Source organism: Zophobas morio, unplaced genomic scaffold (assembly GCF_036711695.1).
Source record: "Zophobas morio isolate AGI-343-1 ecotype UQ-CSIRO unplaced genomic scaffold, CSIRO_AGI_Zmor_V1 ptg000017l, whole genome shotgun sequence".
Taxonomy (NCBI): domain Eukaryota; kingdom Metazoa; phylum Arthropoda; class Insecta; order Coleoptera; family Tenebrionidae; genus Zophobas; species Zophobas morio.
This window is the reverse complement of record NW_026972122.1, coordinates 7,256,968-7,282,536: the sequence shown is the minus strand read 5'-3', so window position 1 is coordinate 7,282,536 and position 25,569 is coordinate 7,256,968. Positions and strand designations below refer to the sequence as shown.

General features: G+C 31.6%; 1 protein-coding gene across 3 annotated transcripts in view; it reads left to right on the top strand.

Moving 5' to 3' along the window:
• Positions 1-25,569, top strand: part of LOC135130455 (protein vestigial) — a 135,059-nt gene that overhangs the window by 4,477 nt on the left and 105,013 nt on the right. For 2 of the 3 annotated variants that reach the window (XM_064057839.1, XM_064057838.1), the window contains exon 1: positions 2,898-3,352. The exons of the other annotated variant lie outside the window; for it this stretch is intronic. In XM_064057839.1, the coding sequence (XP_063913909.1) occupies positions 3,200-3,352 (153 nt within the window). In that variant the 5' untranslated portion in view covers positions 2,898-3,199. Of the gene's footprint in view, positions 1-2,897; positions 3,353-25,569 lie in introns of those variants that run through there. 3 annotated transcript variants of the gene reach the window in all.

Here is a 25,569-nt window from a genome sequence, read left to right as displayed (position 1 = left end):
AACGCTAACCCAAATTTGTCTGAAAATTCCCACTAGTATTTGATAACGTTTAGTATCTGCTAAGATAGGACTGATTTTGGTAAATGGCGTAGGTACTCACTAAGAAAATCGAGTGCGGGTGGGCGAGGCTACTATCTGATAAAATAAGACTGATTTTGGTAAATGACGTACCTTCTAAGAAAATTGAAGTGCTTCAAGTGAAAAACAAAGAAAACTGACAATTTACAAATTCAATCAACCTGTATACATGATTAATACCCGTATATGACCAGGCGACTAAAAAATCTTGTGCAATTCTTGTATTAGTCTAGAGTTTGAAAAAGTAAGTGCTCCGTTTCCGTCTGTCTGTCATCTGTCGTTTCCGAAATTAATACCTAGACTATTATGAAATTTTAGATATATTTTAGTAATCAATTTTTATTCAATTTTTCTAAGAAAATGAATTTATTCAATCGTTTTCACCGCTTTTTATTGACCTTTCTTTTCATTTCAAATTCATAAACTCCAAGACTCTTCCCTCACCTGCCGAACCGACAACATCAAAATAAATACGCCAAAACGCAAGTACTATTTCAATCACCTGATCACCCCACATCATTGTATTTCAGAGGTGAGAAAAGTTGTGTAGGTATAAAAACTTATGATCAATTTTTGGTTTGATAAAAATTTTGCAAGGTACCTAAATGTTATTTAAATTTTGTAAAAAAAACATAAACCACGTACAACCTATTCCTAACCATTTTCCAATTGCATCAAAATCTATTTTATTGTTTTCAATTAGTTTTCGTGCCATTATAACTTCAAACTTACTGACAATAAAGGTACCTACAAGTTACAACAAAACAAAAATGAAAAGCATCTTTGTATGAGATTTCTGTGAGTATAACTGTGTTTGTCGTTTATGACTAGGATTTCATTTTTTTTTAATAAGTATTAAAAAATATATTATCTATTTTTTTGTAAAAAACTAGCATTGTTTAATTGCACTTCAGAGGCGGGAGAAGTTCTGTCTAAAAATAGTACAATTTTTATCTTTTGCAAAATTAAACTCTTATTTTTTATAATTGTTTCTACAGGGTGTCTTAAAAAATAATGAACGCAGAAAACGTCATCCTAAAAAAATCAATAAATTTGTAGATATTAGTAAAATACTTATACATCATCTAGAAAATTTTTTACCTGTATTACAGTGTGACCTTCATTTTTTAGATTACCAATACCTACATACTTATACTAAAAAAAAACAATCACCAAGTACTAAAAAAAACAATAAAGTATCTACTGATTAGTATACATCAGTACTGTTCGTACTCTCGAAATTAATATGTTTACCCACTTTAAAAAGTTTATGGCGTCATCTAATTATATTTAACAATAAAGTAATAATTATTACTTTATTGTTAAACGGGAGGTAAAGAAACTAAAAAAATTAAACATTTCAAGAAAAAAACCTAGTAGGTTCCTGAAGTTTCTGAATAAGATACCTTATGATAAAAAATGCGAAGTTGTTTGCAAACAACTTTGCAGACTTTTTTTCACATTATGTGTGCCCTACAGAAGTGAAGGTCACTGTCAATACTCAGTTTACTGAACAGATGGAGTTGTAAAAGTAGTATTATCGGTTGAGGCATATCGGCAGTTGACCGTTTTCACATAACTCAAAAAATTATACCTATCCTTTCCTCTTATGCCAACTACAGCTTTCACTCTTAGTAGGTACTTGTGGCCTGGTGTCATCATGCTTGTTTTCAGTTTTCTCAGTTTATTCGGCATTTTCTGTAAATCAGTCTTTTTAAAGACTTTTATTTTGTATTGTTACGAAAAGCCAAGTTGAGTTACTTAGTTTCTGGAAAAGTGATGGAAAATAGTAAAAAAAAGTAATAAATCAGATTAAAGATTGTGTATTGCGTCAATGTAGGTATACTTTCTTTCTAATTTAAAAATTGAAAACTTATTATTAGGTAAGTGACAAACATTTCTGCAACGACATGAAACTTTTTTACTTTATATCATTTAGATTTTTACGTTTATCTTATGAGAAAGAAAAAGAAGGAATATGTACCTATAAGATTTTATAAACAACGAAAATATTTTCAAACAACGTGCCGAGATTTCATCATATGTTCAATTTTAATGTTATCGTATAAGCTTGGGCGCTTACTTTGTAGATACCTGAAGCTTACGTGATCACTCCATCTGTTCGGTAAACGGACTATGGTCTCCATGACTCCTAAAAGCAACCACTGTATAACTTTGTTATACCCATATTAATATAATAAAGTCCAGTTTGTTAGATCAGAGTGAAAATACGATCTTGATTAAATGATTGAAAACAACTAATACTAACAAAATTGTGTAGGTACGTACTTTTTAGTACATATTATCAATTTTAGGTACATTAAGCGAATTTTAAAAATTCCTAAATTACACCCTGTATAATAAAAATTATATTCAATTAAAAAAATCCTTCTTAATTCTCTAACATTTTAGATATTAGAGCGTAGTAATACCTGTAAAAGTACCCACAATAAAGCCTTTGACAACTACTTTCACCAGTTTCACCTACATTTCCTCCATCCTCCCCCAAAAAATTCTTCATTACCCACTCGAAAGCGCAACAACGCCCTCCACAAAAATAATTCCGTATGGCCTCCATAACCCCTTGTAACTATTATTTGATATAAAACCCAGCATAGGCGGTCTGCATTCTTCTCTAAATACCCAGCAGCGATTGGCTGCCGAGCACTCCGCCCGCGCCGTCATTGGTCGCCGCTCCAGGAATGTTATAATCATGCCAATAGGGCGTAACGCGTCGGTGGGGATAACTGGGCGGGGCCACGGAATACAGGGGGTAAGGAATTTTTATTCTCGACACCCAGTTAGTCCCAATACCGGTTTCGGATGAGGCGTATGTCGAGATTTTCATGCGCAACGTAACGTGTTCCCGCAGCGAGCCGAAAACTGTCAAAAATCGCAAAATGTGTCGTTGAACTGACGTTCGACCGCCGATAGAATGTGATGGGGGCAGGTGGTGATGCCATAACGGACAGAACGTGTGTTTTGGCGCGGATCGCAGTGCCCTTTGCCGACGGTTTGTTTTATTTTTGTTTACGTTTGTAACTTGATTGTTGACGGATTTAAAACTGAGTTGGGATAGTGCAATAGTTGTGTTGCGTCTGAATTGTTTTGCAATGTGTATATGTATATAATGAGTTGTTCTGAAGTTATGTACCAAGCGTATTATCCTTACTTGTACCAAAGGGCCGGAGCAGCGCCGCCAGTGTCGGCCCATCCAGTGCCAAGAACTGGACCTTTTAGTTCTCCTTTTGGAGCAGCCCATCAATATGATAGGGTGAGTGACAAAAAATATACATAAAAAATATACACAACACTAGGTATATTCGAAAGTGAAAACCGGTCCATTATTATAAAGTACTTTGTGATAATTTAAAGTAAAATAACAAAACAGGTTTGCTTGAACTCTCCTGATTGCAGTGGTCTATATATTATTACGGAATAATAAGTATAATAAATAAATTACTTTAAGAAAATTGATGTTACTGAAGAATATGATAAATTTGCTGAAAGGAACTGAAACTCAGTAGAGACATCAGATATCTGCTAGTATAAGGTATCATACGGTGGGTAGTAATGGATTTATATCAAATAGCACAATGGAATACCTACATCTAGTATAACATATACGGTGTATAGCATCCGTTTTAAAATTTAATAATAACACAGTTTAAGTATAGAGCAAGCATAAAATAATTTATACATTAACATCCGTGTATTCTTACACATGCTGATGTCATAAAAGTTGCATAGACCTACATATTTATTTAAAATGCACCTGTTTCAATAATTTTTGAACTAAAAAAATATCGAAAGACTAATGTAATTTCAGATAAAAAACATGCAAGAACACTGTTTAAAATTCAGTTACCTAATGAAATTATCTTTAAACTTTCACAATAAATCCAAGATGGAATTAAATCTCACTTGGGATGTCGCATTAATTAATAGTCGTTATTTCAAAATTCTTAAAAAAAAAATAAAATAAAAATAAGCAACCTTTAAAAGAAATTGCAAAATTTATTTATCACTTATAAAACTTTTACCATCATCTACACATGATCGTTGGGCATAAAATTTTTTGTACATACAGTTTGCTAAATTTTCAAATAATTTTAAACATTTTTCGAAAATTTTTAGAAGGGAGTACCTATACTTCACCAACGAAAATCGTGGTTCTGCGATTTTGACTCCCACCCCCTTGATAATGTATAATGTTGTTTATTAAATGCAAATTTATGACACTATGCCAAACTTAATAGCGGTTCTTTGTTGTGTTTTTATTGGTTCTGGCATGCTTCTTCTAAACAGGATCAGCTTTTATTTGGTGGCATTAGTTTAATAAGACGCTGTTTTTATTTCCGAACGAAGGACTTGGAAAATTCAAAATCATAAAACCACTGTTTTCTTGGAGCACTATACCTACTTGAGTGTTGAGTAAAATATCCTGTATATCACGCAAAAAAATCACAGTAGATACAATATATGTTTCAGCATAACACAAATACATACCTACCTACCTAAATTTAATAAATAATAAAGACAAACGGATTTTATGATAAAAAAAAAAGATATTTTCTAATGCTATTGTTAAAAAAAATAATAAAGTGTTCAATACATAATACGTTCCCGGATTAACTTTACAAGAGGATTTTTTTTTAATTTGTTATTTTCCAGAAAAAAGTCAGAGAAGTAAAAAATTTTGCTTGACTTAAAAGAAGTAACGGGTGTTCAGTTTAAGAAGTCATCAAGTTGGCGTTGTTTTTTAATAAAGAAAACGTAGCGAAAAATTGTTTTATTAATGCATGCTGTTGTGGTAACTGACATTTCCGCGTTGTTAGCTGTCATCGCTTAAATTTTAGGTTTATTGTAGTCATATTTCAAAATGTTTTCAAAAATCAAGGCCAACTTGATGACTTTTTCAAAGGAACACCCGATATTTCATTTACAAAAATTTTTCAGTTACTGATTTTTTAATATAAAATAAATTTTTATGCGTCAGATAATTGCAATTGCAATTAAAAAAAAAATGTTGTTTAATCAAAGACATGTTTATGCTTCCGTAGTTTTATTTGCAGAATTAGTTTTATTAAGCCAAGCGAAATTTTCTATTCTTTTGACATTTTTTAGAAAATCACAAATAGTCTTTCTTTCCGTATAGTTAGTTATTTCGGAAAAAATGATCTACCTAACTAAAAACGGTGTCATTTCATGAAAAAATAGGAGATGACAAGAGTTAAAAACAGGTCTACTACAATCTACAGTGAAACACCTAGGTGTTATATATTGTACAAAATATTTTTAAATGAAAATTCAGTAGTAAGTCTAATTATCAAATTTGTAAGACGCAAGATTTTTTATTTTAAATTTTAGATAGGTATACCTACTTATTAGTATTTTTGTGAAAATTATTTAATTTAATATTCGTTATTTACATTATGATATTAATACAGTACCTAATAACGAGCGATAAAATAACCCCCTAGTACCTACTAGTTGACCGTTTTTTTTTTCGGGAACATATTTCTCCAATTTTTCCAGAAACATATTTTTTAAATATTTCTATTAAAATACTGATGGAGTTCTACAGCAACAATAATTTGATTTTAACATCTAAGATTCATTTGGGACCATATTTAGAGTTTGATTTAATAAAATAACAATTCTAACAGACAGAGCTTTTTTGTTAGCTACTTTAAAAATCCTATTTAATTATTTTAAAGAATTGGCATAAAGAAACCCATGAGCGAAACATGTCACATAAATGAAACAAAAATACAATATACAGGGTGATTCAAAAATAGCACACTAACTCAACTGGTACATTATCAAGTCACGAATCTAAATTTTAGAAAAATCACTGATTGATTTTATGTACCTACCCAACACTAACCAGTGAATAAAATGTGGTCAAACACCTAAAAGAAAAATTAAACTTTGAAAGTCTCTGTTTTCTACATTGGCGCCAAGGGTTTTTAAAATTATATTTCTTTGCTCAATAAACGAGTCATGCGCCATTTTTTAATCAACTCTTCTAATTGAATTCAATTGTAAAAGAGCATACTTTGAAATTTCGTGAATTTTGCCGCGTATAGTTGTGATGTCAGACATAACCTAATTTTCTTAAAGTGTTTGGGTCTGTTTGCTGCCTGATATATAGACAACCAATAATTCAGCTCGAATGATCGATCTGCTACCTATTTAATGAAAAGACAAATTCTGCTTAAGTACCCACTCTACCCCACACTGATGTACTTTCGGTAGGGATATTATTTATTAAATATGTTTCTAAAAAATAATAAATAAATAAATAAAGAAATAACAAAATAGGAAAAAGATTCTATAGTTTCTTGAACAGCGTGATGACACCGACCAAAGTCTTGTTGATTATATCTAAGCCAAATAGTTTTTGTTCACCTTGATGTTTTGAGAATACTGATAATTGGCCTAGAAACATTTTGACTAATTTAACATTAGTACAATGATAATAAAAAATATTATTATCTTTTCATTTTTAAGTGTTTATATGTATAGTGTCCGAAATACTACAAGGTTGTATGGCCCCACTTAACTTAATAATGGGGTGTTATAATTTCTTTTGTGCGGCTGGTTACCGGCTCAATCCTAGCGTCATAAATCAAGGATTTATCTAAATATCTCGCCCTACTGCTGGGTAATCCGCTTAAACATTTTTGGTACCTACATTAAACCAACACATAGGTATGTACACAATCTACAACTGTGGGTTTACCTTATTAACTGCTCCATTGTCATTACAATACCCTAATTTTACAACAGCCATCTAACCTTGTAGTATTTGAGACACTATAGATAAATTAATAAAACATTAAATAATATTAACAATGAAAAATCGCCGACACATTTCGGACTTTATTTCTAGTTCTATTTATTTATTTTTTATTTTGTATTTGCCTTGGAAAATAGACCCGTATATTTGCTTAGAATGCGCTGTACAATCATTATAATTTATTCTGTTAATTATTTTTTTAAGAATATCAATATTAATATTTTTCATTTTCTTTCCTTTCGCTAAATTGTACTTAAATATTATGCTGCACCGTTGTAGATTTTACAATTCTTAAATCTAACATAGTTTAATAATAATAGGTTAATGTCAAATGTTCATTTTTACAATTAATTTACTTAAAAATATTGCTGAATTTTCTGCGTATAAAATTGCGTCCACAATGTGGAGAGATAAGATAATTTTCTTGGTCGTTATTCATTTTATTTGTCACTTCTGACAATTTATTTCAAAAACCTGGATATTTATGCTTGCATTAATAATGTTGTCCAACCAAAAACCATATTTCATCAGTTACTAGATGAGTATGAATGCAAACACCGATCTTCTCCTCAATATTCAACCAAACCATCACCAAACATTTAAATGATATTCAATATACATCAGAAATGAAAGCATAATTTTTCAATATTAATTTTATCAAAATTATTATCGCATAGGCGTCAGATTAATTACTTTAAAATAAAAGAATTTCCTGTTAGTAAAAGCAGTTTTTTGCAGTTTTAATGATTTAATACTTTTGCGAATTAGTAAACATATTTTAAAATTATTATTTTTATGCAGTAGCAATATATTTTTGAAAATTCACTTTATTGGATAATAGAAAATGAAACTTGTCCGTGATTTTTAGGCAGCGAAGTGGTTACAGGTAGCGAGGGATATTAGACTTCTCCGCCTCCTCTCTGCGGGTTTTCATAATCCCATAGCCACTTAGCTAGACTAAAATGGACAAGGACCAAAATTTACTGGCGTGAATACAATTTAAGTTACTTCATGGTAAAATTTTTATCAGAAAGTTTGTGTTTTCGTTAGCTTTTGTTAATGTACACAAGTGTTTAAATTTGAAAATTAAATTTCTTCTACACGAATGTAATAATTAAATACAAAATCCTATTGTCATAAAATTTAGCCCAAAAACCTGTTGTAGCTCCATTTGTATGCGCAGTGGCATCATCCTGCTGAAAGTAACCATAAACTAACTCATCATCATCCAGTTGATTTTAAAAATAGTTACAATTTCGTCTCGGTATCTTACTGACAGTATTGCCGTTAGTTATTACGTTATTATCAATTTAAATCACCAGCATTAAATTGATCTAATAATTAATTCACCTTTTTACTAACAGTTAAGTGGCTGTGAACGCCTAACTTTTGCTCTTATCTTTAGTGCTAATTTCACATTGAAACTATTTTTATTTCGATCTTTTATCCGTTTTAATTAATGAATAATATATTATTGCGACAGTTAATGTGATAATTAAAATAGAAAATTCACTTAAATATGGAATAATTTCAACACTTGTACCTACACAAAAAAGATGCATTGCAGTTTCACAATTGTTTATATAAACGACAAGTTCCGTTCTTAATACGCACTTTCAGATCCTTCTGTACTAAAACCAGCCAGAAACTATATTTTCAGTTGAAAAAACGTACCCAAATAAATAGGTATTGTCGAAATACCCATCGATGACAAGATCTTTTCAGCGACTCGAATCTATCGAACGATCAGTAATTTATTTCGTAACGTTAACGTATTGTCATTCTGATTTTTGTTTATTTCATTGCGGCAAAGAGATAAGCTGTTGTATCTTATGAAAGAGTAATCAGATGTCGAAAACGTCAATGGACGAGATCAAAAGCAATTAATTTACGAACATTATTTTTGTGGCTATTTTTATCTGTAAATCTCGATATGCTGTTAATGGCACACTTCATCTTACGGGCTATGATAATTATTAAACATCAAGTAAATGTTGCAAGTTTTTATGTGTATTCGGCTTTTATTTAAATTTAATGTCTGATCGGTGATCTCGTGCCGGATCTGGAGTTAACGAAACTAGTGTCTGAAACTTGAACAATGCTGAGAATTTTTCGTCGATGGTTTCGAATTATTTGTGGTGGAAACCTACGCAACGACAAGTGTTTATCAATTAAAAGTGGGAATTTAAATTTAAAATCAGTGTTTGATGGACGACGTTGGTCGAGAAATAATTATTGGTTTCAGAGGTTTTTGAAATTTAAATTTCTTGCACTTTATTATCGTATATAGTAATTAATTTTTTAAATCTGTTTTTGAAGGTTCTGATTATTTTAAAAATGCCTTATTTTTGAACCTGGAGAGATTATTGTTCAAATTTTCTGCAATTTAAGCCAGTAAAGTGTAAAATGTATTACAAAATGTGGCATAATAAAATAAATATAATAGTTAGTTGTTCTTTAATGTAAGAATGTATTAATTATACGTTGTACAATAACATATTAATCTCATTATCTGCTTGTTAAGTTGTTATAATTTACCTGTTTATTATATTGTCATGACTGAGGTGACGTTATCACATTATCGGTGGGGAAGATTAGTCAAAATTTGGTTAGCGTTTTACTATCTATACGATTTTGCTAAAAATCGTAAATAAATTTCTACAAAAATCAGTCCGGTAATTTCGGAGTTTCTGTGTCTAATAAATATCGCCACAGACCGAACAGATGAAAACGTTGAAGGATTTTTGGATATTTTTAAGAAATTGGAAATACAAAGACCAATTTGGTTTAATTATGAATTCGAACTACAAGACCGAAGTCAACATGTTGTACTTTGTTATCTTATCAAGGATTTTAAGCTTTTTGTTAGATCTTTTCTCGTAAAGTCGAAAATCAGTAATCTCAAAACCAAGACGGCATCTGTAATAGAAAACTGTGCCTGGTCCATTATTTTTCTTTGGAAAATATATTGTGTTATATATTTTTTAATTTCCCGGTGGGCCCCGAAGCAGTCTGCTTATTTACTACTCTATATAAATATGAAATACCTAATCTTTTTACAGTGTAAACTTAGTACGAAACAATAGGTCTCCCGTTTCCGTCTGTCTGTCTGTCTGTCTGTCTGTCTGTCTGTCTGTCTGTCTGTCTGTCTGTCTGTCTGTCCACCGTCTGCTACTGAACAAATTGTCAAATTTAGATGTAGATTACGAATATCGTGTACGTGGTAAAACGCTAATCAAAATTATACCAACAATTTTTTGACGTCATCTCCAAAATTTGCAATAATACTTAAATATTATTTAAATTTTATAAAATAAGATACTCCTGCACATGTGGTTTATGAACCCCTGTTAAGTTTTTATCCTAGATGTTCAGATTTTTGGAGAAGAAATGAAAGTTGCAACATCTTGCAATTTAACTTTGAAATTACAAAATCGAATGCTCTGAAATTTTGCAAACTTTTTAAGGTTATCGTAACCATGGTAAATCGTTAATCAAGTTTTTTTCATTTATGGCACTCTGAAACAATAATGACATGATTTTACATTTTGCGAGTGCAGCGAGCACATTTAGTTGTTATTCATCAAGATAAGACTGCTTTTGCCTTTATTTTATCGGAGGGTATGTCATTTAGCAAAATCAGTCTTATCTTAGCAAGTACGAGCCCCGTCCACCCGCCCTTTATTTTTTTAGAAGGTATGCCATTTGGCAAAATCAGTCTTATCTTAACTAAGAAAATAAAAAAGGGCGGGCGGGTGGGGCCAATACTTGCCAAGATAAGCCTGATTTTGCCAAATGATATGCCCTATACCCTTTATTTTCTCAGAGTATTTGGCAAAATCCGTCTTATCTTAGCAAATATTAGCCCCGCCCACCCGCCCTTTATTTTCTTAGAGGGTATATCATTTGTCAAAATCAGTCTAATTATATTTACCAAATATAAATTTTGGTGATTCCAAAAGCATTGTTTGTTATTTCAAATCCAATTCTCATCTGAATGACTCGGGTTTAAGGATTGGATTATGGAACGTTTTACATGAAATTTCTAAATTATCGTTCATCTATTTAAACTATTTTTTTACCTGTTTTTTAATTTATTTTAAGGTACTGTATCATTCGTTTTTTTAGCAAGCAAGCCAACTTTAACGTTGAAGTTTTTTATTGCTTTTTTATAAAATAAAAAAGTAATTTTTATCGTGAAGTTTTTTTGAATGCATTTTTTAATATTTCACCCCATTTTTAAGCTTAATTTTTAAAAATTTGTGGATTTCTAACAATTTTGTCCATGATTCCAGCAGATCGATATAGAAACCGCTGAGTTTGAAATTTTTACAAAAAAAAATAAAAAACCACTTCAACGTCAAAATTGGTCCGTTGTCTTAAAAAAAAAAATGATAACGCACCTTATAATAAATTAAAAAACAAAATGTGGTGTGAAATGTAACATTTTCCTTACTACTAATTTGCCCCTTTTTTTGGTATTAGATATGTATTTAATTTTACAGGATTACATACTCCTACATGTGTGATTCATGAATTTGTGTCCAGTTTTCACCCTAGACATCCAGATTTTTGAGAAAAAAATAAAAAATTTAACTTTGAAATTGTAAAACCGATTGGTTTGAAAACTTGCAAGCTTTTTAAGATTATCGTAAGCATGGTAAATCGTTATTAAACATTTTTTCTTTTATGGCCTCCTAAAAAATGATGACATCATTTTATAAAGTTGCCTTAAATTTTATAGAATTACGTATTCCATGTGTATGTGTGATTTAGAATCCGTGTTGAGTTTCTCCCTTAGACATTGAGAATTTTGGGGAAAAAATCAAAATTTTATTTTACAATTTAACTTTAAAATTGCAAAAGCGAATGTACTTAAATATTTCAAACGTTTTAAGGTTATAGGAAAGATGATAAATCGTTAATCAAGGCTCTCCCACAAATTAATGGCGTCATCTTAGAATGATGCTTGTAATCTCAACGTGCTAAAACTCGAATTCGGTCGAAGTATAAACATAAACAGTTGAAGTTAAGCATATACTGGGAAATTGAGAATGTCTATATTTTTTCCTGTTAGTTACCTATCTGCTTTAAATATATCTCACTTTATAGAGGTTAACAGTTATCACAAAACGAGGACCCCAAAATCTAATTTTATAATTTTTTAAAGAAGAATTTGTCGGACTATACTTCAAGGGTGAGGGAAGTTCTGTCAAAATAGCCTTGCACAATTTTTTTACTAGCTTTGTTTTTTTTTTGGCAGCGTCACAAAATTTCAAAAACAACATATTTTTTTCAAAACGTCAATGTCCCCGGCAAAACTGAAAATAATAATACCCAAATAACATATGTATCTAATAGCACAGGGCCCCACTTTGTCAATTTCCCCCCCCCATGTCTTCAATCCGACACTGTCAGATTACGTAGGTCGTCTCTTACAACATACAGCTTCTGTTGTCGTAGATTCTCTACAGTTTGGCCTTTTAACATAATCTAAATTGTGTTATCATTATGACAAGTTCAAGTTACAACCTACTTTTCGGCCGAATTTGTTTTGTCAGGAAATTCTAGGGTGACAAGATATGAAATTAAAAAACCAACCGGGATATTTATATATTTCTCTGTTGAAAAATTTGCTCGTTGAGTTAAAAATATTACCAAGCATTAAGCGAATGAATATTCAACATAAATTAAATAAAGTTTGCAGAACTGAAATATAGACTATCCATCTTTTTCGAAAAATTATAAAATTTGGGTTTGCGAAATTTTATTTAGTTTATAATAACGCATATCATTTAAAAATATATAGACAATTCTAGCACAGTGTGAGGAAAAAATAGTCCAATGAACTGAGCTTTGACCGGTCGCTGAACGTTGTCTTATGTTACTACAATACGATTTTGATTTTTTTTGGAAAGTGTATGTATTTAGGGTAAAAACTCAAAGTGGAATCATGAACCACAAGTACAGGAGTGAGCTGTTTTATAAAACTTAAATATAATTTATTACACTGTGATTAATATTTCCTACATTTATTTTCTAAAAAATATTAATAACAACTCCATGAAATTTATAATTGACAAATGCATAGATCTGAGTTTTTTAGAAACCAATTAGACAAAAACTGATGAAAACAAATCTAAATTTGTCCATTGAATGGAAATCAAAATAAAGAATAACTACAGGATATCTGTAATCCTTTTTTTTTTAAGAATACAAGTAGGTATATTTAATATTAATGTTGTTAATTAAGTATGACATAGGTTTAGTTAGAGCTGGACCTGATCAAACGTAAAATTTTAGTTACTCTTTTACCATCAACATGATTTTCCTAACATACATCTAAAATCTGAATAATCTGTCTGGTAGTTTCGGAGAATATTTGTCTTAATAACAATCTTCACAGACGACAGGCACACGGAGACGGAAGATCTACTTTGTCATACTCTAGGGGTCATGAAACGTAGAGAGAGGATCTCATTTCCGACAAAAAAGTCGATAATGTTTCTTTGTTAGAGTTTAGAGTTCTGTAAGTTGAAAACAGTGGGGAAAACCGCTGTCCGAAATTTCCATAAATAATTGAGATAATGATTTTTAAAAACACGTGATGAAAAATTTTACTAAAATAAAAAAAAATGATGATGGTAATCTGTTTTTAGAAAAAGCCACTATTGTATTACATAGAGAAATTTGTTGACAAGTTATACTCAAAATTTCGTAACAATAAGTCTGTTAATAATGGACCTTATAGAGGTTATTAAAAAATAATTTAGTTTTCTAAATTTTCTTAACAAAATAAAAATGCCACACTAATTCAGTTAACTTAATTGGTATCAAAAAATATATCCAAAGACAGTTGAGAAATATGTATAGGGTGTTTGGATAAAAAACAACAATTTGGAAATTTAATGATCCTGCGTCATATTTTTTTAGATGTGTTTAATAAGTTAAGATAAGGAAACATTTTTTTACAAATCAGATTTCTGTCTTTAAAAATGGTGGAAGAGTGATTCATGATATAGGTACATATAATATAACATTATCATTTGTAAAAATTGTTATCTAAAGACGTTGACCTTTTTTTTTCTACTATTATATTGTAATTTAAATTGCAAAACTGTGTGAGAAGTTTTCTTTGAAAAAACTTTGTTGTGTAATGTTCAAATGGAACATCCTGTAGCATCGAAAAAATTTTCACTAGTCTAGAAAAATACTACTTTGCAAAATAAAAATCGCATAAATAATTTACAAACTAATATTGGAACGTAAACCATATTATTGTAAATATAAAGCCCCCATGTAAAAACCGTCCTTCGTTTTTTCACTAGGTGTGCATGAACGCTGAAATACTTTCACTAGAAATGATCAAAACGAAATAATCGTGGAGAATATCTCATAAATTAGTCTCCCATTAATCGTCATCAAGTAGAACAGAATTACATAACTACTACTTTAGCTAGGCATAAACTGTCCGTTCCCATTATACTAATTTGCAAAAACGATAAATCTCGTGTTTATCATCCACCAGAACTCATACCAGGTAAACGACTGTTCTGGTATTCACTTATTTGCTTATCACGAAACGAATCCACAAAACACTATACCATTAAGCGATATTCACCTCCACAAAACAAATCGCTCCTTGACCGAATCACCGACGGCAATGCCAGCAATGAAAACCACAGAGCTAAAATTAAAGCAACGGCTCAATTCATGCGCTTAATTAACATTTTTCTTAATTAAAGAATTCCGTCCATTATAGAATGTGCACTATTAAATTCGCAATTTGTGATTTCAGCGAAAAAATCTGATTGGGCGTCTTTGATAATTGCCGCTTAATTGACCCGTATGTTTGCAATTAAATGGAGGAGGAAAAATCGTCAGGTGCCCAATATAGGATTAAGTGGGCAATGAATCTGCAAGATTTACGAAGAAACTGGAAAAGTAATTTGAAAGTGTGCTTATCGCTTTAAGTCACAAATATTTCCGATATAATTTATTAGATGCGTCGATAAATCGGATTAAAGTTTAATTAATTTTGGAAACGTTCGCAACATTTATGGCTTAGTTCCATAAATTTGGTTTAATGGAATGGATTACGTCTGGCTTAGTCCAAAGTTGGCAAACGTTGATTTGTTTAAAACGTGAATATTTATGTAGTTGGGTTTGCCGTCGGTGACTGATTCATTTAAAAACACATTAATATTGTTTCTATCGTATTTGTTTGTTTTTGAATGTGTTGTTGGATATACTCGAATCCAACAAAATCTCCAGGAAATGTCAACAAATCGTTTTAATTGTAGAAACCATTTGATTTACGGTGGCGTTAATTAAATAGATTTATCCTTGAATTAAAATAGTTGTGTAATTTTCTTGCTGGCTTCAATGGTTATCCAGAATTTTTACGAAGTTGACTTCCAATGTACCAATCTTGGAAAAGAATCATATAAATAATGCAAGAGGAGGTTGTTAGTTATAATATAATACATTTTTTGATGACCGTTGTAGCAGAATTTAATCACTTCTTATTGAAGCGGAAAGTATAACAGAATTTCAGTTTTATAAATTATGGACTCATCAAATGTTTGTGAATGAAAAAATATTTTTACAGACAACTGTGGTAGTCTGGTAGTAATTGTGTTTATTGATCTTGTAAGCGCATGCACAATTATGAAACTCTTTCAGATATGTGTCTAGATAACAATTAATTTATTGTCACAATACTTACCCGCTTTTTTTATAAAAAAGTTCTTTGGTTCACTGAAATGTCAGTAAAAGCAGCTACAAATAAATAATTCTTATAAAATTTCTTCTTTCGCAATTTGCTTAGATTTAAGACCCAAAACTTCAGAAGTTGGCTGCACCAAAGGCAGGTTTTTTAGTTCAAATTTTATTGAGTTAAAGAATTGTTTCGAAATTTTGACTACTGGAGATTTCCTATATGTGTGGATTGTTAAAATACAGGTAAAGAAGCATCATATGCGTATTACGTGTCCATATAATTTTTTTTTCAAGACGTCATCAAAATTTTAAAAGGACGTGAATATCAGTTTGAATAGGTGCAGTGTAATACTATTAATAACAGTAAGTACTGTATTCTCAAATTTTCAGTAAAATGGGATAGGTAATAAAACATGTCACCCCATTTATTAATTTTTTTGAGTCACATTGTATCAGCAATTCTAAAAAAATGGTAGGAATGTTTAGCCAAATTTTGGTTAGCGTTTTACTATATAGACGATATCCCTAACATACATGTTAAATTTGACAATAATCGGTTTCGTAGTTTCGACGATTTTTTGTTTAATAAGCATCTACATAAAGAGACGACAGGCAGATAGAAACGTGAAGCCTATTTTTCGTACTCTAGGGGCATGAAACGTCGAGAAAACATAAAAGTAGCCAGTCGCCCGTCTACACTAGGGAAGTAAAAGATCATAGAAAAAATAAATAGTAATTGATGGGAAGATATTTCGTCATTTAAAGACACAAACGTTAATTTTTAGTCATTTCATTCCGAGGTTTCGTCTTGTGCCATTTTTAAATCGTCAATATTTTAAGTTTATTCAAGCGTCTACTCGATCAGGTTGATCTACAAAAACACTACTTCTCATCTAAAATCTGTTCATCATGAATTTATTAAATATAGATTCATTTTTGTCAAAAAAGTCAATCTCTGTTTGTTTAAAATATTAGCTCAAAAAGCTCTCGACTCGAATTCAAAATTTTCTGTAATCGTGCCAGGAAATTATAGTCCTTGTCCACTTGAGTCTAGCTAAGTGGCTATGAGATTATGAAAAACCGCAGCGAGGAGGCGGAGAAGTCTGATACCTCTCACGGCTGGGTGCGTGAGACACTACTTGAAAATGACTAATTTTTCTACAAAATGGCGGCATTTGCCAAATCAAAAAGAATGGTATAGGTATTTTTCCATGACTACTTTCACTTTTTCAAAACAAAAATTTTTGCACAATACAAGTCCTGTGAAATTTCCATCGCAGTTTGAAACCCGTTTTCAGTATAGAGATTTTGGCCTACAAATTATATGGCGCAAACTTGACAATTCCGAGAAATGTCCCAACAAAGTAATATTTTCATTAACGACTTCTACCTTTTTGCTTTGTAGCTGTAAAGAAGTCTTGATATTTTGACTTTCCGACCTTAAGCTGTAATTGAGTCCATTTCATGACTCCTAGAATGCGAAACCTATGTTGGTAAAACGTTGACCAAAATTTGTCTAATCATCGCGGGGCTAGTACTTGCTGAAATATGACTTATTCTGGCAAATAACATACCCTCTGAGAAAATTGGCGGCGGGTGGGCGGGGCTAGTACTTGCTAAAGTAAGACTGATTTTGCCAAATGACATACCCTCTAAGAAAATAAAGGGTAGAGGGTATATCATTTGGGCAAATCAGTCTTGTATTGGCAAGTACTGCCCCCCCCCCACCCGCCCTTTATTTTTTTCGAAGGTATGCCCTTTGGCAATATCAGTTTAATTTTGACAAGTACTAGCCCCTCCCACGCGCCCTTTATTTTCTTACAGAGTAGGTCATTTGCCAAAATCAGTCTTCTTTTGGCAAGCACTAGAACCGCCCACCCGTCCTTTATTTTCCTAGAAGGCTAGTACTTGTTAAAATAAGACTGATTTTGGCAAATAACATATACCATAAGAAAATAGAGAGTGGGTGGGCGGGGCAAGTACTTGTTAAGATAAGACCGATTTTGCAGATGACATACATTCTAAGAAAACACGGGGCGGGTGGGCGGGGCTAGTACTTTCTAAGATACAACGGATTTTGGCAACTAACATATAGCATAAGAAAATAGAGGGTGGGTGGGCGGGGAAAGTACTTGCTAAGATAAGACCGATTTCGGCAGATGACATACAATCTAAGAAAACACAGGGTGGGTGGGCGAGGCTAGTACTTTCTATAATACAACTGATTTTAGCAAATACCATACCCTCTAAGAAAATATTTTTCTAGTTTAGGGCGTCATCATTTCAAAACGGTTATCTTGATCGACCTCCCGTTTATACCACTCGATTCGTTGGAGTTTACTAGTGGGAACATGTGAGTTTTGACCGGATAAGTTAAGCGTTGAGGTTTGACAGTTCGTTAAAGTGGACGACATCATTTTTCTATAGGTAGCATTATTTGAAAAAAAAAATCAGGAAGTTCGGAGCTCAATTCTTAAGACGAATTCGTTATCAGGTCCAGATTAGTGAGTACAGTAAGATTCAAGAATCTCTGTTTTCGAATAAGAACGTCAGACGACGAATCATAACCGTGGGATTTTACACGGAAATATCAGGGGAAATATTCGTGAAAAAATAAAAATCGTCCGATTTGCCTGTAATTCAGTTTTCAGATTAATTTTGCACTGCAGAATTCATTTCTGCTGTCTCTAAGAAAATGAAGGGTGGAGGGTATATCATTTGGCAAAATCAGACTTATCTTAGCAAGTACTGGCCCCGCCCACCCGCCCGTTATTTTTTTCGAAGGTATGCCATTTGGCAACATCAGCTTAATCTTGGCAAGTACTTGCCCCGCCCACCCACCCTTTATTTTCTTGGAAAGTATGTCATCTGCCAAAACCAGTCTTATCTTGGCATATACTAGGCCTGCCCATCCGCCCGTTAATTTCCTAGAAGGCTAATACTAATACTTGTTAAAATAAGACTGATTTTGGGGCGAGTACTTGCTAAGATAAGACCGATTTTGGCAAGTGACCTACTCTCTAAGAAAATAAAGGGTAGAGGGTATATCATTTGCCAAAATCACTCTTATTATGGCAAGTACTGGCCCCCCATCCGCCCTTTGTTTTTTTCGAAGGTATGCCATTTGCCAAAACCAGTCTTATTTTGGCAAGTACTAACCCCACCCACCCGTTCTTTATTTTCTTAAGGATATTTTATTTGGCAATATCAGTCTTATGTTGGCAAGTCTAGGCCCGTCCCGCCCTTTATTTTCCTAGAAGGCTAGTACTTGTTAAAGTAAGACTGATTTTGACAAATCACATATACCATAAGAAAATGAGGGTAGGTGGGCGGGGCAAGTACTTGCTAAGATAAGACCGATTTTGCAGATGACATACATTCTAAGAAAACACAGGGCGGGTGGGCGGGGCTAGTACTTTCTAAGATAAAACTGATTTTGGCAAGGGACCTGCTCTCTAAGAAAATAAAGGTTAGAGGGTATATCGTTTGCCAAAATCAGTCGAATCTTGGCAAGTACTGGCCCCGCCCACCCACCCTTTATTTTTTTCCAAGGTATGCCATTTGGCAATATCAGTTTACTCTTGGCAAGTACTGGACACGGATCCATATTCAGGAGGTTCAAATTAGTAGGCACAACAAATTTCAGAAATCCCCATTATCGAATAAAAAAGTTAGTCTGAGTAATCAAAATCGCGAGATTTTATACGTGAAAAAATAAAAGTCGTCCCATTTGCCTGAAATTCAGTTTTCAGATTAATTTTGTACTGCAGAATTCATTTCTGCTGTCTCTAAGAAAATAAAGGATGGAGGGTATATCATTTGGCGAAATCAGTCTTATCTTGACAAAATTTATTATAATCATTATCATAATTACACCTACTCACCCAAAATAATATTTGGACCGTTTTGCTCCATTGTGCCTTAATTAATTAATCAGTCCTTTCGGATTTCGCCTTTATGTCTTTAGTAACTATAACAATGGTGGTATAGTTGTGATAAAGATATAGTGCGGCTGAATTGCTGCTGAACCTGTGGTAATTTTTATGACTACACAATGGGCGCAATAATCCGCTTACCTGGCTAAGACCTCCTATTGTATAAAGATTATGTCAATACAGCACGTAGCCTAATTAGATATACCTATGTGTAACGTGCGCAATTCGTGAGTCCAAAAATTTCGAAAAAACAACCGTTTTTTTAAATTAAAAATTATAGAATTAAAAATTGTTCTGATTTAAGTTGTTTTTTTTTCGTTGAGGAAATTGGACAAAAATTGTTCACTTCTTAGGTAATCGCAATATTTTTTGAACGACAAGTGTAAAGGTAAAAATTTTGATTAAACGTTAAAAGAGGGTTAATTATTGACATATAAAGTACGATTTTTCAAAGTATAAATTAATTTAAAATAAAAATTGAGCATGCGAATATCCTGCGGTATTATTTTTACGCTGAATAGTATAGCTTGCATTGTCCATCACAATAAGATTCCTGTGTATAATTTTACTAAGGTTCTCGAGTGTGTTTTTCAACTACGTCAGTGTCATATTATCTTAGTAAGTAGATTTGGATCACAAATATTCTTGTAGAGAGAAATAGTATGTCGTCAAGTGGCTAGCTCTTTTCTGATTTTAATGGCAATATGATATTCGTTCACCTTTTGAAATTGGATGCGTTCACATTAGAGCACTGGAGTCTGCTTTTGTTAACGCTTCAAATTCCTAAAAGGAAGTAATTTGTGTCTGTTGCCAAGAAACGGTTAAACTCCATCTAGAAATTAATTTTTTGGTCGAGTTTGACATTTGACATTATCCTCCCTATTACGTTGTTTGGTTTTGGTTCGTTCATTTATTATTGTTCATCCATTAGAATCATTCTTCATAAAGTAAATACGGTGTTTTGTGTTAGATAGCGTCTTTGTTATTAATACCACAACACAGAACAATAGTCTTTCTCAAGGCCATCGCTGTTCATTTTATTACAGTAAAAACCAACCCGATACACTCTTGTGCCTTAGCAACGATCAAATGGTTTATTCCCTGGAGCAAGATACGTTTACTGTAACGGCCTATTAACGTAATGGAACGCTGAACAATCTTAAGTGGACTTACTCGGTATCAAGTCTGCAAGAATGAATTTCTTGTGAAATATCCCCAAATTGAAGTCCAAGAAACGACTTAAGGCCCACATTTCGCAGCGATCACGAGTACCTACTGCTAAACATCATTCAAGCTATATTTGAGAAAAATCTGCAAAGAACATTAATTGTCAACGTAAACGCCCGGCCTTGAGGTTTGCAACTCAATGCATTCCTATGAATTACTCCGCGATGTCCACGCTCTGTTTATCACATTTTACTTTCTCCAGTGACGAATCGTGGTTTTATTTGTCTGGTGATGTGAACTCACAAAACCACACAAAACTGGTCATTTGAGGACCCGCATCTTTTTATTGAGACACCTCTACACTCCTCGAAAGTTGATGCATGATTATTAGGGTCTCGTAAACGAGTATATGGGCCCTTCTCTCATAATATCGTTATGGGAGAAAGATATAGGGAACAGATTTCGGAACTATTTCTCAATTAACGTATTTATGAAAAACTGGAATTTAAATACGTATTTTCAACATTAGCCTATCTACAGCTTATATTTCTACTTCGTTGAATGAATGAAATTTTTAGTACTGCTTAAATTACTATTTAAGAGCTCCTTGACTTTATGCAATCAAAAAAAGATATCAATTATATCCTTTCTTTTGTTACATTTATAATGATCCTGTATTCTTTAGTTAAGTATTTAGCTGGTATTTAATAATTCCATTTGCATGTTTTTTCAGATTTCAATATTACGATCCCTTTATACTCTATGTTATAATTAAGTCCAGTCTTTACCACAGAAGATATTTTCCACCAACAGTCAGAAATATTATCATACCACTTTTTTTTTAAATATCTCTTGTTCGGAACATTTTCAAATGGGAAAACTCGTTAGAAATGCAAGCATAACCTTGTATGTGTTTTCGTAACGTAATGAGTTCAAATCATAAACAGTGGCGGATTATGGGTAATTAAAGTATGAATATTTCTTATTCACTACAATTAGTTCACTTTATGGTCAATACAACGCTAGTGTCACCAGATTTATGAACAAAATTGCTGTTAACACTAAATAGTTTAAGTATTCAATAAAATTAAATTAAGGATTTGAGCGCAAATGATCGTTATTCATTCCAAATATTTTTCTTCAATTTTACTTGATTTTTATTCCAAGAATTTGTGGAAAAAACATTAGCTTTAATTCAAACGTTGTCAGTAATTACCTGCCTACACTTTATAAACTCATATTTTCAGTTCATTCCTGTAGTCGTTAGCTGAACGCACATTTGAAATATTTGTATCAACGAAATAAATATTCTTATGAACTGTTATGTAAACAATTTTCATTAAAAATCGTTGTTTTAATTTTAAGCTATGTGACGTTTTTCATTAGGTTTTATACGATCATCATTATTATTATTATTATTCTCTTGGCGTTCGCAATTCAGATCTGCTTTGTGTGGTATTCGATTTATCTTGAGTGAAGGATAATGGGGTAGAATATTTAAAAAAAATCGCTTTTTTCGGACTTTAACTGAGTGTGCTTCAGGGGTTGGGGAAGTTCTGTCTAAATAACTGTAGACCAATTTTCTTTTAAAGAATAACATCTTTGGCAGTTTGAATAACACATTAGCAAAATTTACAAATTAAACTCGTTTCTTTTTCCCATTAAATATAGCAGTCAAGGGAAAAACGCACAGCACGTGAAGAAAATACAAAGTGGATTAAATCACTCATGTTGTTATCAGCTAGTGCTTTCTTTTACAATTTCCGAGTGCATAAAAAATCGTTTCCGCACTTGTGTAAACTGCTAATATTAAAATGCAACACACCTTACGAATATCAGTGCAATATTTAATTAAATATGTCTTAGTAATGGTTTTCTTAATGGAGTGAACGGAACGCATAAAATAGTCTCACATTGACTGTTTTATAACTACTCTCATAATGCATAAATTTATTAAGGTTATAGATTTTACTTGAATCATTTTTAGAACTTAAAATCTGATCACGCGGTGAAAATTATACTAAATTGCATAAGCATTTATTTTTGGGTTAGAGTTCACTATCACGGTATTAAATCAGTTTCATATTCTTAATTGAATTAGTCTGTCTTGTGACTTTTGTTTTGTTCTTTTGAACACTGGAACCGTGGTATAAATCATTTGTATCGTAATTCTTGACGTTTGTATACACACTTTTAACCTACCTACCTACGAACTGCTGGCCTTTGCCACAAGGAAGAGAAACTGCAGCTATAAATATTTCATTATTTATTACTTATTTATACAGATGTCATTTTTTAAAATTATGCTAAAAAACGTTAATTAATATTACAGCATGTTGATTTTATTGATACACTCGCAGTAATAGATCATGTTTTATTTCACTTAGTGGCATGCACCCAGAGGACACATTAAGAAGAGATAATTATTTTTGAATAAATAAAGTAACAGTAAAACACGCGACGTCCACTTCACCGTTACAAAATATAAATCACTTTTAAGTTTATTAACAGATTTCAGACACTTTAATATAACATTTTTTACTTAATTTAGTTTCATGATGGTTTGTCACGTATCAACACGGTGGAGAACACACACTGGCGGCCAGTATGAATTTTAAATCTTTGTTTCATGAATAAATATTTTACTTTGATGTTATAAATAAGTTTATTTTGCTGTTAATATTTTTTGTTGTCATAAAAAGTTAACCACGATTTTCAGGAGGGTTTTTATAAAAGAAGTGGAGTTTTTAAGTAATGCAAAAATGTTGATTTCGTGCTGATGTTACCACTTTTATTATGATCTGTTGATATGAGTTACAATGTGACGTGATATGACTCAATAAAAAGCTTTGAATTAAAGCGACTGCATTGTTTGAAACAAACATTGATGAATCGAGACACAGTTGCTTGTTTTTTATTGTTGAAACAAGGTAACTAAATGCAGAAATAATGCAGTAATAACAGAATAAACAGTGTTGTAGAGGACAAAGTTTCCTGATAATCGTTTGTCAGTAATTGTCATTTGTAAATGGTATTGTAGTTTCAAGTAAAACTTTTCAACATTTAACAACACATGCACGTATTTTTCTTGAACCATTTTTATCATTGCATGTTCGGTTGAATATTGTGTTTCTGATTGCATATAATATATAGCTAGAGTAAAAATTGGTCGAAGGTTGTTTTGACACGACTTTCTTCGCCCCTTAAGTAAAGTTCAACAAATCCCACTTATTTGAAAATAAAAAAAAGATTTTGCGAACAAATAAATGTGTTTTGACAACCTATACATTTATATTTTATTTGTACCCCTTTGGTTTTAAATGAGATAAGCCCTCATTATATTGAAAATATTATAAATATTAAATGTTTTTTAATAATAAGTATGTTTAATTGATTTAATTTAATTTCCAACTATACAGTACCTAATAATTACACCTAAATTATCCTTTTCCTCACCTGTTACACTTCTATCATCCACTCTATTCCCCGTTTATCTTCTCCCAGTATTTCTTCTCTTTTTCCTTCTCTTTCTTTTAGTTCATCACACTGGTACATCATATTATGTTCTATTGTTTCTAGTTCTTTTCCACACTTTCTGCATACTCTCTCTACCTTATTCATCCAAAATTTATTTTCTCTCTCTTTATTCCCGCATCTAAATCTGGCGTTGAATGTAGGAAAAAAAAATACTTTTTTAAAAAATACTAAATTTGACCACTCGTGCTATTAAAAATAAAATAAATCTTAATGGAAGTTTGAATAATATTTCAGATGATAGAGTTCGAATACTTTTACTTGTGTACCAAATTTTAAAGAATTATGATAAACTGTTTTGGAAATACTTTTTTAATTAATACATTTAGGTTTTTTTGTATAACACAATTACTCAAGAACATATTTCACATGGTAATTTCTCGTGAAAAAATAAGGATTTTACAATTAAGCTCCGCCCCTCAGCTCACGACGAATAAAAACATCATCAGAATCGAGATAGGGTGGGTGGGCGGGGCTTATATTGTGCCTTTTTTTCTTAACATACGTTAACATGGTTTAAGTTTCTTTTCACAACAAGAAACTTAAACCATGATTAAAATGGTACATTTTTGCAAGGAAATATGGATTTTGCAATTATGGGATGCATATAATATATTTCAACGTTCGGTTGTTTCCACCCACTAGTTAATTAAAATTTTGATTTTCGAAGTTTGAATTTTTTAGTTTTACGATTTTGTCATTTTTCAGTTTTTATATTTAATTTTTTTTAACTTTTTACAGTTAGCTGGATTTGTAAATTTCTAGATCGTTTATTCAGTTTTTGGATTTTCCAGTTTCTTGATTTTTAATATATATTTTGATTTTCAAATTTTCCATTTGTGAATTTTTGTTTCTTCCATTTTTCGACTTTACATTTTTTATTTTTTGATTTTGAAATTTTTCGATATTTCAATTTTGTACTTCTGAATTTTTCAATTTGTAATTATTTTACTTTTTCCTTATTTCATTTAATCGAGGTTTCAATTTTGAACTTGGTTTTTAAAATTTTAAAGCTCCCAATTGTTTACTGTTTCATTTTCCTAAATTCTAATTTTTAATTTAGTTCAAAAAGAACAAATTTATAAAAACTGAAATATTTACAGTTCTTGGATTTTCAATTTTTGTATCTAAATTTTTCTTAAGTAATTAATTTTTAATTGCTTTCATCACGTTTATTTATATTGCGTTGACTGAGAATTTTTTAGTAGCACCTATTTTTGAGTTTTTAAAATTTCTTTAGTTTTTCAATTTTTCAATTTCTCGATTTTCCGATTATCGTTAGATTTCACAATTTTTCCATTTGCAATTTTTCGAATTTGTTGTAAGTTT